General features: G+C 41.3%; 1 protein-coding gene across 7 annotated transcripts in view; it reads left to right on the top strand.

Annotated features, from left to right (window-relative positions):
• Positions 1-261: 261 nt before the first annotated feature.
• Positions 262-16,066, top strand: part of STK38L (serine/threonine kinase 38 like) — a 51,488-nt gene continuing 35,683 nt past the window's right edge. For 2 of the 7 annotated variants that reach the window (XR_010611439.1, XR_010611438.1), the window contains exons 1-2: positions 262-378; positions 13,821-13,899. Coding sequence is in view for 1 of the 7 variants with exons in the window: in XM_065673682.1 (XP_065529754.1) it covers positions 13,863-13,899 (37 nt within the window). In the remaining 6 variants the exon portion in view is untranslated. Of the gene's footprint in view, positions 379-431; positions 610-8,880; positions 8,923-13,820; positions 13,900-13,928; positions 13,951-16,066 lie in introns of those variants that run through there. The other 5 variants (XM_065673682.1, XM_065673713.1, XM_065673692.1 and 2 more) reach the window with 5 other exon arrangements.

Below are 16,066 nucleotides of genomic sequence, written 5' to 3'. Positions count from 1 at the left end.
CCAGATGCTTAGGCTGAAGAGACGGGCACTCCCTCCGGCCCGCCTGGAGCCAGGACTGATGGCTGCACTTCACTAAGAGCCTGAAGCGAGGCCGCTCGCTCCCTGTCATCGCTGCTGGGACGGGTTTGAAGGAGAAGGGGCCGCCGGACACACTCCCCGGCTGCGGCAGCCCTGAGGTACCTGCCTCGCGGTGGGGCGGGTGGCGGCAGCAGCCAACCGCGGCGCAGCGTGGCAGCGGCGGACTCTCGCGAGAGCCGCCGAGTAAACATCGCTCTGGCGAGGCCCTCCCGCCGCTCTCCTGCTCCTCCTCCTGCCATTAGCGCGGAGGAGGGGGCTGCGCTCGCTGAGGCGCCGGCGGCAGGCAGCGAGCGAGGCGAGGTGAGTGCTGCGGAGAGCCGGCGCAGCCCTCTGACCCGGCGGCGGGGGAACAGTCCTTCCCCTGGAGTGGTGCGGCGGGAATGGGGACTCTGTAACTGGAGACTAGAAGTCTCCCTCTGCCTTCCCTCTTCTCCTTCCTCCCCCCCACCGTGAGGCAGCAGGAACAGCCATCGCCGTAGAGCCTGAGGGAGGACAGGCTCAGCCCCGGCTGCCGCTCAGCCCGGGAAGGAGGTGGGAGGATCGGGGGTGGGTCTCGGCTCGGGAGCCGCCGAGGCAGTTTGCCCGCCTGCCTCCGGCGCGCTGCCCCTCAGGTGATTTCTCCCCCTGCCCCTGGCGGGCGAGCGGGGGCTGCCGCCTCCTGCCAGCGGCACAAGTTGCCTGACTTTCCCCGTCCGTCTGCCCGGGGTGGGTGCCGCCAGCCAGCGAGGCGCTGGGGTTACCCAGCCACGGCCGCCGCTCCATCCCCCCGGGGAGGGGGCGGGGGGGGCGGCGGTTGAGCCCGCAGGCAGCTCAGCGGCTGGGCGCGGCGGGCTGAGGGGCCGCGAGTGCCCCCGGCGTGGTGCCGGGGACGGAGGCGAGCTTGGTGGGGTGGGAGGTGAAGCCAGGCGGGTGTGAACGCCGTGCTGTGTGCTGCGAGGGTCAGGCTCAGGCGCGGCTGGCCATCCTGAGGCGAGGTGGGGGTACCCGCGGTAGGTAGCGTGGCTTTCGGGTGTCCTGCCCGCTCCGTGAGTAAATAAAGGGGCAAAATATCTGTGTAATGCGCTTGAAAAGTACATTTAACAAACAAACAAACATCACAGAACAAAAAAAAAAAAAAAAAAAAAAACAAACCCAACAACAACAAAAAAATAAAATACCCAGCCAAAAAAACCCCTCAGGAACTCACAAGCTGCCACTCTCAGATGCACACATCCAAAACCTGCTTTTGTCCTGAGCCAAAGGAGTTTGGGATTGGGCCCGTAATTTGACAGCCCAGTTCGTGCTCTGTATCTTTAGGCAGTTTGCAGTGACTAAGATAAAAGTTAAGTGGAAGAACTGTGTCTCCTGTTTGGTTTTTGTTTATTGTTTGTAGTTTTGTTTTGTTGGTTTTAATTAGTTTGAAATGTCTTGGGTTAGAATAGCAGACACGGGTATACCAGCACTGATATTGCATACCTGATTTCCTGGTGTGAAATATGGAATAGGAATAAATGAGCCTTGATGTAGCCTCTCAATAAAAAGCAGGGCTGAAGTTTGACTTTAAAAAAAGTTTCCTGTAGGATATTTGGTGGGATATATTAATGTTGTTTTGCTTTTACTTGCTTTTTGCTGAAGAGGCATGAAGTTTATTTTAGTGGCCACAGATGCTGTGATTTGTCAGGTATGCCAATTCAGTCTTTTGATTACAGTTTTTCAGAAGTCACTTGAAGTAAAGGGATCTTGTTTGTGAGTGTATGTAACTCTAATAAATCTCACTAAATGGTTGGGTGTGTTCCATAAAAGGTGCCTGGACATAAACAGAAATCCTAAAAACTGCAGAAAATCTTAGGGATGAAACAGTATCAATCTTGCTTTTACTCTGAGCCGTTAACTGCAGTACTAGTCCATACACTACTATTCTGAGAGGTGATAAGCAGTGGCCACACTTGCTGCTTATGAGAAATCTGCTACTGTATCTAATGGAATTGATGCAATTTAATCTTCTATGCTATATATAGGCATGTTTTCCTGCCTTTGTTAAAAGGTGTCTTGAATTATAAAAGTAAAATTTACATAGTTCTGTGAAACTGGGACTCAGGTGTTTTTCACATTGTACACAGTGTAATAACACATGTTCAGTTTAAATATTATTGCTTAACAGAGCTTTAAAAAATTACAAAATTATTTCTCAAACATTTCAGGAGAAAATAAACTCCCAAACCACTGGCTAAGCAGAACTCAGAAGTAAATATTTACAGTGGACAGGTACCATGCTTTATTTAATTTTGCCTTTTCCTTTTTTTTTTCCTTTTTTTTTTTTTTCCCAGAAAGTTAGTCTTTCTTAAGAAGAAGCAAACAACAAACTCGCACCCTATCATTAACTTGCAGTGGAGTTGGACAAGGCCCTTATTCTCTTGGGACGCAATGAGGTTATGTTCCCAGGAGAACAGAAGCTTTGGATTTCTGTCAGATAATCCACTGTGGACTTGCTTGTGCAAAACTTGTGGTGCTGACCTCTGAGAGTCTGGTCCTGTGCTTAGTGGAGTCCCTGGTGTACTGGTTGGAATTATATGGGATGGCATGCTGAATGGGGTTCAGTGTATGCATAGCTTCTCTTGCACATGGTGAGATTTGCCTAACTGTTGTCTCTTAGGACTTCTGTATAGCCTCCTTTGAGCTCATCTATCTTTATACCCCTGAAGCTTGAGTGGTGGGTAGAGGTTTTTAATAAGTTACCTGCTGTACTTTGGGATCCCTCTTGAATCCTTTAGCAACTACAAGGAGCTTAGTCACAGTTTGAGGGGCACTGGTTTTGTCCACTCTCGCCTGCCTAGGCAATGGGTTTGTTTTGGTTGTAAAGCTTATCTTCTCCCTATAAATTCAGTTTTTGCTCGATCTATGTTTATTCTAATAAAAATGTTCTTCCCACCGAGTTTAAGTCAAGGGTTAGTTAAAATGTAAAGTCAGTTGCTAAACTTTGATATTTTTATTCTAGGACATGCAGGATAGACATGTAAATTACAATGAAAAGAATTACTTCTCTGAATACAGCATTCATCAACACAAAGACTACTTACTAAGCTGTATATGGTAAATGGTTTGCTTTTAGTCCCCCTGAAAGAGGCTTTATGTGTCTTAGGGTAATGACAGTTGACATAAATCAAGCATACTGTTGTCCACAAAATCATTTAATCTTCTCTTGTTGGTAGCTCATTTCAGCATATAGCTGCACTTAGAGCAGACCTGCTATCAGTAGTAATTGTGTTACTGTAGCATGAAAAATGTGGATTTGATAAATAACTGGCAGCTAATTCTCTGGGATGGGTTGATGCAGGATTTTTTGAAGTCTGGTGACTAAATAACATCTTTTGTGTTGCTAAAAAGGAGTAACACCAAGGGTAACCCAGTCTAATGTTATGGGGTGTGAACTCAGGAGGAGTTACTTAGAGCATGGTGTTGGACCTATATGGTGAACTGTATTTAAGGTGGGGGGATCTTTCCTTGAAGGATGAGAAGTTGGTTGATGCCAAATGACAAAGAGTAGATCATTTCATTGGTATGAAGGGTCCTGCTGCTCTGTAGTGTAAAACTACAGAATAACTTTTGGCAGTCCTACAGCTCCTGCATCTGCATGAAGAAACAATAGAATGGGACAACACTGGGACTGAGGGGAGGGAATGAATTTATCAGAAAAAACTTCCTTGTGATAAATAATTTTATCAACATGGGAAGCATTATAATAGCCAGTTGTCATAGTTAATACTGTCTTTTACATGTGAAATCTGGTGATTTTGTGAGCCTTGCATTAATATCTCACTACTTGATGGAACTTAAAAAGGCAAAGCAAAACAGTGGATCAGGAAAGAATATTAATCTTGCTTCAAATATAGGGTTATCTGATTTTGCATTATGGTCTGAACTGTAGATTTGGAACTTAGTTTGTGATGTATGTCTTTAATATTTATACCTACAAACTTGCAATTTGTCAGCTGACATATGAGTTTGAGACTTGCAACTGAATAGAATATGAAGAAAGGAGATACCTAGAATTCTAATGTAATAAACTTCAGAAGACTGCTTATTTTGCTTGTCATAGGAAATACATATTTTTAAATTCTATTTAAATATTTTATATAAAATTCTCTCTCTATATAAATAAATACAATTCTATATTTTTACTAGTAAAGAGGAACAATGGTTGATTAAAACTGTAGACTGGGTTTATGGGATTTCACAAGAGTAAGAATCTTCTGAAGTAGTAAGAAGGAGAGACAACTATTCACTTTTTATTAGTAAGGAACAGACAATGTTAAGTAATGGTGTGAACAGGTTGCACAAAGAGGTTGAGTTTATGGCAGAATGAATGGGAGGGAGGAGCTAAGGGGATGACTTGAATCTGTATGAGGAGAGGAGCTGTGTTTAGAGAAAGAGTGTTTATTGTATTGCAATTTAGATTTGCTATAACTAATGTTCCAAAGTTTGAACCTGTGATAACTGGCATGCTGTAGAGGAGCTGCAGACTTCACAAAGATCTTGGCATACTGGAATTTGTTACATTTCCTTCCACAGAAGTGGAAACAAAAAAACCCTTTTTGTTATCTTTGAATAGAGGAAAGGTTGCAAGGCCTCCTTCTACTATGTGTAATAAAGATAGCAGTTTACAATTCTGAGAGTACTGTGTGTAATGTCACATTAAGTGAGGCACTGCTATTGCGTCTATAAAACGTGCCAAGAAATTTTAGCAATTAAATCTTGTAGTAAAACAAAACCAAGCAAACCTCTTCCCAGACAAACAATTAGAAATCTTCAGTCAAGTGGGTACCTTGCCCTAAACCAAGCATGTCTTTCTGGTCCTGCCTAAGAGCCACTGTAGTAGAATAATATTTATGAGACAGTTGTGCTTAAGTTGGATGCTACTAAAATGAAGACATACTAGGTTGTGCCAAGCCATAGGAGTTGCAAATACAGCCAGCTTCTGTAGGGAGGAGTTTAAATTAGGAGGGGAAAGAATGGAAGTCATAACTTCAGAAAGGCACATGACTACTCTAACTGTACTGCTAAGAGGGATGCAGACAGCAAAAGAAAGTGGCTTGCTCCAAGTGGGGAGTTGTATGTGCTTTGGGGACTCTGCTGATTGTACCAGGTTAGGCTCCATCTTCCTGTCCCTGATGCAACAGAGAGTAAGACAACCTGTCTAGGACACTTGTGCTCTATCATGAACCTCTGTCAGCCTCACTGAGAATCCCCCCAGAGGCCAGCTATGTCCTCTTCCTGCTAGACTGCTGCCAGTTAGGAGACTCTGAATCTGCTTTGTGACAAAAGGGTTTTCCAGGGACAGTTTTTGCTTCTGCCATGTATTCAGACCTTGAGTTTGCTGGCACTACCACCTGTGGGGGATGGCTTGACAAAGTGGACCTTTCCCACAAATCACTGTTTTCTACTTTGTTTTTTACAGAATGAGTAGAGCTGAATCCAGTATTGAGAGAGCCTGGCTTAACTGCCATGTAACATCAAAACAGCTATAACCTCACTTCATAGAAACCTCAGTCTTGTTCTGAGTGCACTAGTAGAAAAAGAAATTACTTATAGCTGAACTGATAGTTAAATTCCAAGCAATATTTCATTGTCTCAGGAGAGCTGTTTTGTACAGGCCAGCCAAGATGCATATTATCTAGCCACAGAATTCCTTTACCACTGTCTGAAGCTGAACTTCTGATTAGCCATCTTGGTTTTCCATGTGTCACAACAGCATGGAGGGGAGGGTGACAGGACACAGTATGGCCCGGTATCTCCCTTATTTCCTAGTGCAGAACTACCTCTTTAGCTGATTAGCTACGTCTGAACCAAAATGTGGAGAAGGCAGGAGCAGCTCACAAGCTTAAGTGTTCCACTTCTTCCCATGAAAACAGAGGAAAGCCTTTCCTTTCAGGAAATATTCTCCTTTTCCAAATCAGCCAGATAGATGATCAGAGAACTGGAACACCTCTCCTATTGAGACAGGCTGAGAAAGTTGGGCTTGTTCAGCCAGGAGAAGAGAAGGCTCTGGGAGACTTTATAACAGTCTCCCAGTACCTAAAGAGGCCCTACAAGAATGCTGGAGAGGAACTTCTTACAAGGGCATGTAGTGATAAGACAAGGGGGAATGGCTTTAAACTGAAAAAGGATATATTTAGATTAGACGTTAGAAAGACATTCTTCACTATGGGAGTGGTGAGACACTGGCACAGGCTGCCCAAAGAAGCTGTGGCTGCCCCATTCCTGGCGGTGTTCAAGGCCAGGTTGGAAGGGGCTTTGAGTAATCTGCTCTAGTGGAAGGTGTCCCTGCCTGTGACAGCGGGTTGGAACTGGATGATCTTCAAGGTCCCTTCCAACTCAAGCCATTCAATTATTCTGTGAAATAGCAGAACTTAGTCCAATGGCATGAGACTCCTTTTGTCTTCCTGTGTGTATTGCGTTTATCACAGACATTTCTTAAAATTTGTTTTAATTATTTTTTTTGCAATGAATAGTTGCATAATGTGTTCTCAGCCCTTCCCTCTCACTGGTGCCTTATAAGGGAGGTAACCAGAACACCAGCCAAATATCAGCCTGATGATTAAAGAATTGTTCCACTTAAAATGTCACTAATTTTTAGCATGCTGAGTCTTGTATGAAGAGGAAAGCTTATATTAGTAGCTCCATGGACAAAAGCATCGTACTGCATTGTTTAAAGGCAGTTGTTGTTCTCTGAAGTTTAAGATGACTGGATTCTTTTGTGTCATGGTATTTAGTGTTTGGCAGAGTAGGAAAGAAGAACAAATTCAATCACAAGGTAAGGATTTGATAGGAGTATCTGTTTTTACAAACAGTAGAATCTGAATATGGAGGATGAAGTCTGTTTAACAATAATTAAAAGTATAGTTTAACAAGCTCTGAAATCTGGAACTAAGAGAGAATTCTGTGTTCTGCATGTGAGCTTGTCTCTGGTACACTAGGCAATCATACAGCAATGAGAGACAATGAAAGACATGGCTGTTAAGAATATGTAACAGCCAACTGTTTAAACACATTCCTACTTAGTGGAGTAATGGCTTTTGAATAACAGATATTTGTGTAGCAAGTGTACTTGGTGAGACTTACTTACCAAGTAAGGTCATCTTATAGTTCAGATCTAGTAATGGCATGTCTCAGAAAGCAGTTGAGTGCATCACAGCGAATTCTGTCAAGCTTCAGTTCTGGTGTCATCAATGTACATCTTTGTCACTAGGTTTTGTTGATTTTATTTATGCTTACTTAGCTCAAAAAAGTGGTAGAAAACTCTGGTTGAGAGGTGAGTCAATATTCTTCATGACTAACTTGCCATATTTCACTTCTATAAATCCAAAGTTCTGTTGTGCCTGAAGAAAATTTCTCTTACTAAAGCTGCCTGCTTACATTTTAGAAGAACTTACTTTATGAAATAAGCAATGAATCTTGGGTTTTACAAATGTTGTAGGAGAGGAAATAATCATATTCAAGTTTGGGGGGACACCCCAAAACAAGACAAAACAACCCTGTTTATATTGTAAATACATTTTCTGGTAAAGTCTTAGTGTTTAGTCCTTCCCCAATGTTAACAGGCATAGGTAGCAACTTATGAAGTAATGATTAAGGGAAGAGAAGCAAGATTCATTGAAACAGTTGTTCTCCATGAATTCAGCTTTCAAATCTCTTGTGAGCAAAGTAAATGGAGGACCATTTTGTATGGAAGTGTAGCAGGTGGGTTCTTACTGTATGGAGGCTCTTTGCCTGCTATGTTCTGTTTATCTTGTCAGGGAGTTTCATTTAACAGAGAGAGAAAGTTCTTATAAAATATGTATTGTGTGAGCATCTTAGCCCACTTGTGCTCTGGATGTGGTGACCTCACTGCTCAGTTGCATAACTAGCAAGTAGAAACTTTTCTCTGTTGTTTTGCTTTGGGTAATTTTTTGTAATTTTTCAATGATGCTAACACCTGGAATTATCTCCTTTAATTGCTTATGCTTTGGATCATTCCAACTGGAAATTGAGTGAACTTAAAGTCAGGCAAAATGGCAATAATAAGAATAAAAGTCTGTAAAACAGGGACTGTTTTGAAGTATCTGAAAAGCCCAAAGAGCATAATACAGACATTACATCGGGGGATCTTTATAGGAGGGAAATAAAAACATGCATGTGTGGTATAAAACATAATTGACCTTTAGTGTCTGCTTAAAGAAATACATATGGAAATGATGAAAAAATAAAGCTCTCCTTGATATTCTTCAGCTGAATCTGAGTATAACAGCTGTTTCTGAGGTTGAGTTATACAAGCCATGGAGTGGTCAGATAGCGGCAGAAGTTGAGGCTGTGGCTCTCAAGTCCAGTGAACCACAGACTACTGTCAGGCCACAACGCACTTCCAGACCATTGTACACCTTTGATAAAAAACCACTCCGGTCCCATTGACCAGCCACATGCTGCTGATGCTGTCTGTGGTCCACAGGTTGGAAATCACTAAGTTATGATGGGCTGTGGTGTTAGCAGTACCACCTCAGTTACTTTGGTTTGAAAGATCAGTGGAGTAGACAAAGAGATTCTTTCCCTGCCCTGTTAAATCTTTCCTTTGTTTTCTTTCCCTGTCTTTCTTATTGTGAGCCAGTGATAAAGGGAAGAAGAATGAAGTTGGGTGCTTTAGATTTTCAAGCTTTGCTGGCAAACCTTCAAAGAAACTGGAATTTTTTTTTGTCTTTTTTCTTACATCGCAGCATGTGCCACTTCTTGACCAGCTCTAGTTCTCAGTAATTAACAGTGTTTACAGGCAGTGTTCATCCATCCTTTCAACAGGAAGGAACACACCGAAGTCACTGGGAGCCCCAGTTGCACAAGGTAATGCAAAATTGTCTCCAAAGACTTGAGGCCATGTAGCTAAGGTAGTGTTACAGGAGAACAAATGTGTGGGATGGAAACCTGCATTTCAGCTGTGCGGGCATGGTACTATATACGGAAGGATGGGGCTGTCTGGGTGAGGATTATAATATGTTTACCAGCTGATCAGTTTGAGTAAGTAAATCTTGGCATTTCCAGATGGTTAGTTACACCCAGGAAGTAATTTAAATGCAAGTGAGCTTATATCAAAGTTTCTTGTGGCAGGAATGGTGATGTGTCCTCTTGCCTTCCAAGACATTCTGCTCTAGGCTTTGTCACCATGACAAAGTGCAAAATGAATGCTGCACTGATATGACCAATCCCCCAACAGTGCTGTGAATCTGACCATGGGTGTTTAGTGGGTTAACCAATATGTGGATATTCAAGTTGACTTCATGTGCTGCAGCTCTGATCCAACTCTTTTCAATCGATATCGGTGGTGCTGATATTACTGTAGGGCAACCTAGAGAAACTTTTCACTTAGTTTTTCAGGAGGCATCCAGGTACAACCTGCCATGTTGCCTGCTATCATGATGCCACTTGCTTTAAGTTCATACTGAAAGCATTGTCTCTGGACAGCTATGTTGATTTGTAACTCCAAAGTCTCAGGCTTGCACTTAAATACCTTTAAGCCCTATTTAATCCCAGAGGGCACCTGTTTTATGTTAACTGTCTGCTCTTGCTCACAGACGTATAAGCCAATTGTGTAGTGTCAAATGAAAAAAGAACAAAAAATCCTTTTCAGTGTTCAGGAAAAATAGGTGAATATCACCCAAACCAGACATGAGAAAATTTCGTATGTGTGAAAATACTCTGACCTCCACCACTCATTTCAATTGCTACTCAGCTTCTGCTGAAGCCTAGCTGCTCACAGAATAGCTTTTCTGAAGACCTTAGCTTTTCTGAAGGCCTTTGCTGTAAGCTAGAAGAGAGGTTCCTTGGAGCTTGTCAAAAATGCTGCTGCCTTCACCTTCGCTCTTCAGGAAGATGCAAAACTCCTGGCAATAGTGTACAATGTACAATGAGGAAATATGCTTACCCATTATCTGTTTAAATAAGCAAAATAACATTCTGCTTTATAAAATAATCTTACAGTAGAAAGCAACATTCAGAAAAAAAAAGTTAATAGGTACACATCCATTTTTTCATGTGTACTTTAGGTCACTGCATTTGAAAGGATTGAAAGAATAGTGGAAAATAAAAAATGAAAATGGAAGTAATTATGGGGTAATTGGGGATAAATTGTTATACTCTAGTAAAGATAAAAGATTTCTGCTATTTTTTTCTCTGCCCTTTGTATTAAAAGAGCAGTAATATTTGGAAAGCCCATTTTGGTTTTGTTTACAGTCCAACCTCTGTTTCAGATTTTGACCCCCAGGCATGGGATGAGCCCGTCTTGTTTAGGGGGCAAAGCCTGCAAGAGGAGAATTATGAGGACAATTTTAGTTATATTATTTCTCTTTAAGCAAAGCAAAACCAAAAACACACACACACACAATTGAAACCCTTTGGTGTTCTTTGTATTTTTTCCATGTAGAAGCTCACTTTCGAAACTAGTCTTGACAGTATCTTCTTTCTATCTGACTGTCATTTTTTCAGCCTAAGAAATACAGTGTAAATGTATTTTCTTGGTTCCTTTGCATAAGTGCTCTGAATTAGTCATGTCATCATTAAAGAACACTGCCATACAGATTGAGGATAAAAGCTTCTGTATCCTTACTTAGGACATTAGAGAGTGATGGTGATCTGCATCTGCCTGGGTGCAGCGGAAGAATGCAGTTGCATGATGAGATTTTCTTCTGTCATTGTGGAATCTTAAGTGCTTTCCCACCCTCTCTTTGCCTGCCAAGGCAAGTTTGAATTTTACCACAAAGATATTGTTTAAGTAAGGCCCACTGAACCCTATTCATTTTAAATCATAAAGCAAGTCCTCTCCCAATATTGCAGGCTAATAAACCACAGTAAAAGCAGTGCAGATTAAGCTCCATATTTGTCTTGGATGGAAGGCTAGACTTCTGTCTGGAACGTCTGAATTGGTGCTTTGGGTGCAGCTTCCTTCTGTTCAAGGGTGGTGATCATCTTGTCAACAAGGCACCAGTTTTACAAGATGAAATCGCTTACAGAAGTAGGCTCCCATCACATATGTACAACTAGGGAGGGAAATAGGGGCTTTTTTGCTTGTGGTATCCTTTCTTTTCTTTCCCTGTCTTTCTTATTGTGAGCCAGTGATAACGGGAAGAAGAATGAAGTTGGATGAATTCTGCACCTGCTTATGCTTTTTCCTCCTGTTTTCTCTTCCTTGGGTAGATCAGGAATGGAGTTTGTGCTTGACCAAGAGTATAGGATTTTTGATGGAAACAAAATTTGGCTAATCCTACTTTTTACAAAGAAGCTGCACTTGAATACGTTCTAATGGCTTTCCAAGTTAAAGGGATCTAAATTAATATTTGCCAAGGACTAATGTATGAATGAAACACTTGAGAATTTCTTTGTAATTCTTGGCTTTGTTTGGTACTTCAGTCAATGCTGCTTCTAAGCAAGAAGCCTCTTTCATTGATACAAAGCTCAATCTGTTACGCGTATGGAATTTCTGGGTATAATTTTCATCAACATTGAGGGAGAGGGGACCGACAAAGGATAATCCAGCCTCTGTTGTGGATACCTAGCACGTTTTTGAAGTGACAGGCAAAGAGGGAATACATGAATGTACCAAGATCTTTTTATAAGTGCTTTTTCAACATTGAATGATCTGGTGCTTTTTGAGGTACTGACCATATTTGACCCTGCGTACTTCACAAGCACCATTCAATCAAAGTTTAGCAGGTGTTTACAAAGCACCAAAATTCAGAAGGCCTTCATCTTCTTTGAATGAAACACATGCTGTTTTCTCAATTTGGCATCTCAATTTTCTGAGCAGCACTAATCCAGATAATATTAAGTGTATTTATATTCTGATGTATTGTGGCATCTGAGTGCAACAGAGGTTAAATTAATTAATAGACTCAACTGATGTTTAAAAAACTATTGCTCTAAATTTTATTTGTGACTTCTATGGCTTTGCTTTTAGCAGACTTAATAAACTAGGATCTGTATGATGCTTTCTGTGCGTGTGGGGGATTTATTGTGAGAAATCAAGTTTGATGTTTGTGGTCAAAGATTTTGATCCCGTATGATCTGTGTCCTCTTAAACTTACTCTGTATGCTTGAAGCAAGTTTAAAATATTGTTACTTTAGTAACAATACTTAGTTACTTAGTTTTCTAAGTTTGTACATTCTGTGATTTCTTTCTTCATGTCCCTTTTCTGGCAAGAGAAAAGGCAAATATTCCTAATGATGTGAGTCCTTGAAATTGAGCAGTTTGTGCGAGGTAAGCCTATGTTTGTATGTTAAATTTTCTTAAAGAAAAATACTTGGGAGCTCTTAAACTTTTGTTGGCTCTGGAAGCAGGAATGCAGTTAGCATATGGGATAGGAATATTCATGTTGGCTGCTCTCCTTTTGCATGGCTCTGGCATGTTGGATGTCAGCAGATGCTTCTTTCTCCTGAGAAAGTGTGGGGTTATATATATTACTTAGAAATATTTAAATTAGTTCATATTTTGTAAAAACACACTGAGATACTTTCAGCAAGGATGCTAGATAAAAGCAATTTGTGTTCTGAAGGAACATGTTAATTTTGAGGGAGGATAATTCATTTTCCCCACCTTATTCAGTCCTTGGCCTTTACAGTGGTATCAAACAAAGGAAGTGACTCTTACAGATGCTTTCGTGATGTGGTTCCTGGTTTATTGAGAGCTGGACTGAGATCCACTGACTCATTTCACGTAAGCCACCAAAGAGCTGTTTCCAGTTACTGCCTGGACCAGGCCTTTGAGCTGAAAGATTCCGTCTCCAACTGCCAGCCATCCTTCACAAGAAACACAACAGACTTGTATTACAAATATTTCAACATTATAATTCAGCCTTTGAAGGTTTGGCAGTTACTTGGCAAAGGATGTCTCCAAAGAGGTATTTTTAGCAAACACTTTATAGGGAGCTTCAGATCTTTATCTTTTTTTTCTTCATGTGGAGAGTATATTTTCTGTCTGTGAGGTGCCCAGAGCTGAAGGACGTGAAAACGACAAGATGCTCAAACCACAGTTGTATTCAAATTGTCTTGAGTTTGGTGGGAGCTGCATCTATCCCCATGATAGTCAGTTGCCTGGTTTTCTTCTGCTGGAGTGTCCAGTGCTCTATGGGGGTGGGAGAGGGCTGCCACCTATATTTTTTTGTTTCATTTGGCCCTTGAAACACATTTTAACTGTCAAGCAAATCCATTTACTGTAGGACTATTATTGGATGGGGCTGAGTTTCTGAAAAGTGATTTGAGAAACTGATTATAGACATGGCCAACAGTTACAGGCTTTTGAAATGGTCAGGAGAAGCAAACTGTTGACATTGTATCAGCTGCCAGGCAAGATTCACCTATCTACCTTTGGGTGCTTAAAAATTGCACATCTGAGCCAGTTAATATCTTAACTGTGCTTGGTGGTCAGTGGATGTCAAAAGTCACTAGGAGATGTTTTCTTGTACTTAATGCAAGGACAACTGTTTTAGGACTCCACCACTGCCCCTGGTAGAACAGAGGTTGACATGTTTCTCAGAAGATGGGTACAGGCAAGGTCCTGGTGGACTTCTAGTTGTGGAACCTTGCGTGCATGTATATGGTCTGATAACTGCTGTGTGACTTCTGAGTAGTTTCGTATGGTGGTTGAAATTTCAACAGTAATAAAATCCACTGGCTTCACCTTAGTAAAATGTCTCTGCAGGTACATGTGAAAACTTGTGTGAATTCACAGACTCCTTTTGTTTTGCTCACAGCATAGTTGAATCAGTTTGGTTTTCTCCAGAAGAGCATGAAGAATGCGCTTCCTCAATAGCAGCCCGTGTAAAAGGCGGTGTAAGTAGACAGCTCCTCTGCAGTTGCACCTCTGGAACCCCCTGGGCTTAGGTCAGCTGAACTTTTTTCTGTTTCCTGCTGTAATTCTAGTTTTTTCCAAAGTGCATTGTGCCATTTGGTGTTAAAAATAGGATTCCATAAAGCGTTTCATGTTCCTTAAGTGCACACATTTTATTTTTTGAACACGTATCTCTGTGAAGGCTTGCCAGAGAAAAGCTTGCCTTTCCTTCAGTGCTGACCTGATCTGACTGTAATACTAAACTCGAGGTAAGAGTCAGGACTAATGCAGTGATTCCATGTCTCAGGTCTTCCTTCAGGTTTCTGGCAGCTTCTGCAAACTACTCTTTGTGCTTCAGATGCTGGTGTGGTGCTGCAGTTTCAATATATATATATATACACACACATATATATATATATATTCTTTTAATTTGGTGGCTTTGATTCATTTTGTTGTGCCTCACTTTCCCTGTTTCTAAAATCAGATTGAAATTGTCCTTGTGTTTTCAGATCTATACATGGAGAGTGTTATGTAAGCCTATATGTTATCTTGAATGTATTTCTACTACTATTTGAGTGACATTGGAAAGGGTCTGTTCCCCAGGCTGCTGTAGATACTTGTTATGAAGCAGGGCTGTCTGATCAAGTTCTTCCCTTGCTCATAAGCCCTCAGGGTCTTCCCAGTATTGAGGTTGGGTTTACTTCCCTTTGTAGTCAACAGTGATACAATTGTGGACTTGCTTTACCAAGGTGATGTGTTTAGTGTTTCAGTTTTGCAAAGTACCTCACAATCTGGGTGGAAGATATTTTAAAGGAGCAAACCATAATTTGCTTGGAGGCTCTGGGGAAGGTATGTCACATAGGGAAGCAGAATAAAGCTTGCAGCTCCATCTTATGGGAAGATGAAGACACTTTCTGGCGTTATTAACATGAGGAATAACCGAAAGGAGAGGAAAGCAGCTTGAGGGTTGGTAACAACCCCAAGAGCCCTCTGCAGTTTCGGGCATGCTGGGAAGGGGGAGGGCACACCTTCCCTCCCAGAGGCTACCAGCAGAGCAGCTTCCCTGTGCTTTCAGGATTTGCTGAAATTTGCATAATTTATTTTATTACTGATTTATTTTGCAAGATTTTACTCAAGGGGATGAAAAAAAAACCCAAAGCAGACTAGCCTCCAGATCTTGCTTCCACCCCTGTGTTATCATCTTATATCTGGGGAGAGTAATAAAATTTTTATTATGCATCTAGGCTAGGGAGGTAGGGCTCAGTATCAATTGGGGCATCAGCTGTGGAATGAAAAGTGCTAATTTTTGCACAGACCTTTTCTGACTGCCGTGGGGTACTTCTAAAATAAGAGATTTTACTTGGTTTTCTTTTTGCAAATGAGTGCAAGTTGAAGTGTATTTTAAGACTCAACTGACACAATAATTAATCGTCTGAGGAATCACAGATGTAAATATTTTTTTATGCTGTACTAATACTACATTATGAGATTCCTTTCTCTTTTTTTTTTTTTTTAGTGCTCCCTGTATTATCAGAAGTGAGATTATAGCAGAGCAGCTGTTTCCTTGTGAATAGTGAAATTGAGAAGTATTCTCTTTCACCCTGTGTTATACCAGTTTGACAAACTACATTCCTGATATTATGTGTGGCTTTACAGGGAAACTGATAAAACATTCCAAACATTCTCTATTTATCCGTACTTTAAAAGACAGCTGATTAATATTATTTGCATATGAGCAACAGAATGTGTAAACATTGACTGGGGAGTCATACAAATTAATACATTCAGCTGGATTCACAATAGCAACATTTCGCCAAGGCTGAGTGTAGATCAACCTGGAAATGGTATCACCAAACTTGGCCACTTGCTGTATATTAATATTTAATTGTCCTTTCTATTGCCTTTTCCCATAAAACTCCCTTCCAAATCCACTATGTACAGATTAATGCTTCTTCCGCAGTCAGCTGTAGTGGTTCATTTGTTGTCCAGTCTGATTGAATAGGCAGCTCAGAGAAGTGGAATAGCAAGGAAGGGGCCACACGTTTTGTATGTTTTGGGGCTGTGTTAAATAATGAGTTTTCAGAATGGCTTAATAAATAATTTTTAATACTTCTTTAGCCTCTTTCCTCTTAAGGGCCCAGGTTCTTTGTTTGCATGAACTCATTAAGT

This window comes from Lathamus discolor, chromosome 1 (assembly GCF_037157495.1).
Source record: "Lathamus discolor isolate bLatDis1 chromosome 1, bLatDis1.hap1, whole genome shotgun sequence".
In the NCBI taxonomy this organism is placed as follows: Eukaryota; Metazoa; Chordata; class Aves; order Psittaciformes; family Psittacidae; genus Lathamus; species Lathamus discolor.
This window is presented reverse-complemented; position numbering and strand designations above follow the sequence as displayed.